Source organism: Lepidothrix coronata, unplaced genomic scaffold (genome assembly GCF_001604755.1).
Source record: "Lepidothrix coronata isolate B3197 unplaced genomic scaffold, Lepidothrix_coronata-1.0 Scaffold173, whole genome shotgun sequence".
Lineage (NCBI taxonomy): Eukaryota > Metazoa > Chordata > Aves > Passeriformes > Pipridae > Lepidothrix > Lepidothrix coronata.
Genome location: NW_016690353.1, coordinates 1,630,023 through 1,630,993, shown reverse-complemented (window position 1 = coordinate 1,630,993; position 971 = coordinate 1,630,023). Strand labels below are relative to the sequence as shown.

Below are 971 nucleotides of genomic sequence, written 5' to 3'. Positions count from 1 at the left end.
CCCCGGGAAAAGAAACCCCCCACATTCCTGGAGCATCCCGAGCCCCGGGAAAAGCCACCCCTCACCTCGATTAACTGCGCCAGGGCAGCTCGGGAGCAGGACAGGACGAGGCAGGAGGATCCCGCCCAGGAGGGAAGATGCTCCCGGGCTGCATCCCACGCCATCTTCTCTTCCCAGGATTTTTCCAGGGCTGAGCCCGAGGCAGGGCAGGGTTATGAAGGACTCGGACAGCTCGGAGCACAGCTCAGCATTTCCCAGCAGCAGCAGCTCCGGGCTGTCCCAGCCCCTTTTTTTCCTGCCTCCCTCTCTAGCCCAGCAGCCGCGGAGGCGACGCCGGGGAGTCATTAATTAATTAATTAGCCCGGTGTCACTTACAGAGCTCGGCTGCTCCCGGAGCCAGGCTTGGAGAGAGGGGGATGCAGGAGCAAAGGAGCGCTGGGAGCTCTCCCTGCCCGCCCAGAGGAAGGGAATTCACTTATTAACCCCCCGATTTTCCTCTTTTATACATATATATATATATATACATATTTAACAGCTGCCTGAGCAATTCCAGCTCTGGTGCTCTTGTGTTGCTCCTGCTTTGGTGAGGGAATTCTCTTCCCTTAATAAAAAAGAGGGATGGAAGCCAAGCTGATGCATCAGCAGCATCAGAGCTCCCCCAGTGCAGCGGTGCTGGAGATGAGGGTTGGATATCTCGGGATGTTAAAAGCATCTTTCGCTCCTGCAGGTTCTTGGAATCTGAAGGATTTGCTGCCACGATCCACAATTTCACCCGGACTTATGGATGCAAAGATTCCCAGAGTGGGTTGGGTTGGAAGGGACCTTAAAGATCATTCAGCTCCAACCCCCCTGGACACCTCCCACTAGCCCAGGTTGCTCCAGCCTGGCCTTGGACACTTCCAGGGATCCAGGGGAAGCAACAGCTTCTCTGGAAAAAGATCCAGTCAAGTCCTTCACAACCCCCCCAGCCA

The 971-nt window shown here is 55.8% G+C and overlaps 1 protein-coding gene across 1 annotated transcript in view; it reads right to left on the bottom strand.

Annotated features, from left to right (window-relative positions):
- The window catches only part of TMIE (transmembrane inner ear), a 13,505-nt gene extending 13,336 nt beyond the window's left edge, over positions 1-169 (bottom strand). Inside the window, exon 1 of the mRNA XM_017830008.1 lies at positions 66-169. Within this exon, the coding sequence (XP_017685497.1) occupies positions 66-164 (99 nt within the window). The 5' untranslated portion in view covers positions 165-169. The remainder of the gene's footprint in view (positions 1-65) is intronic.
- Between the last annotated feature and the right edge of the window lie 802 nt (positions 170-971).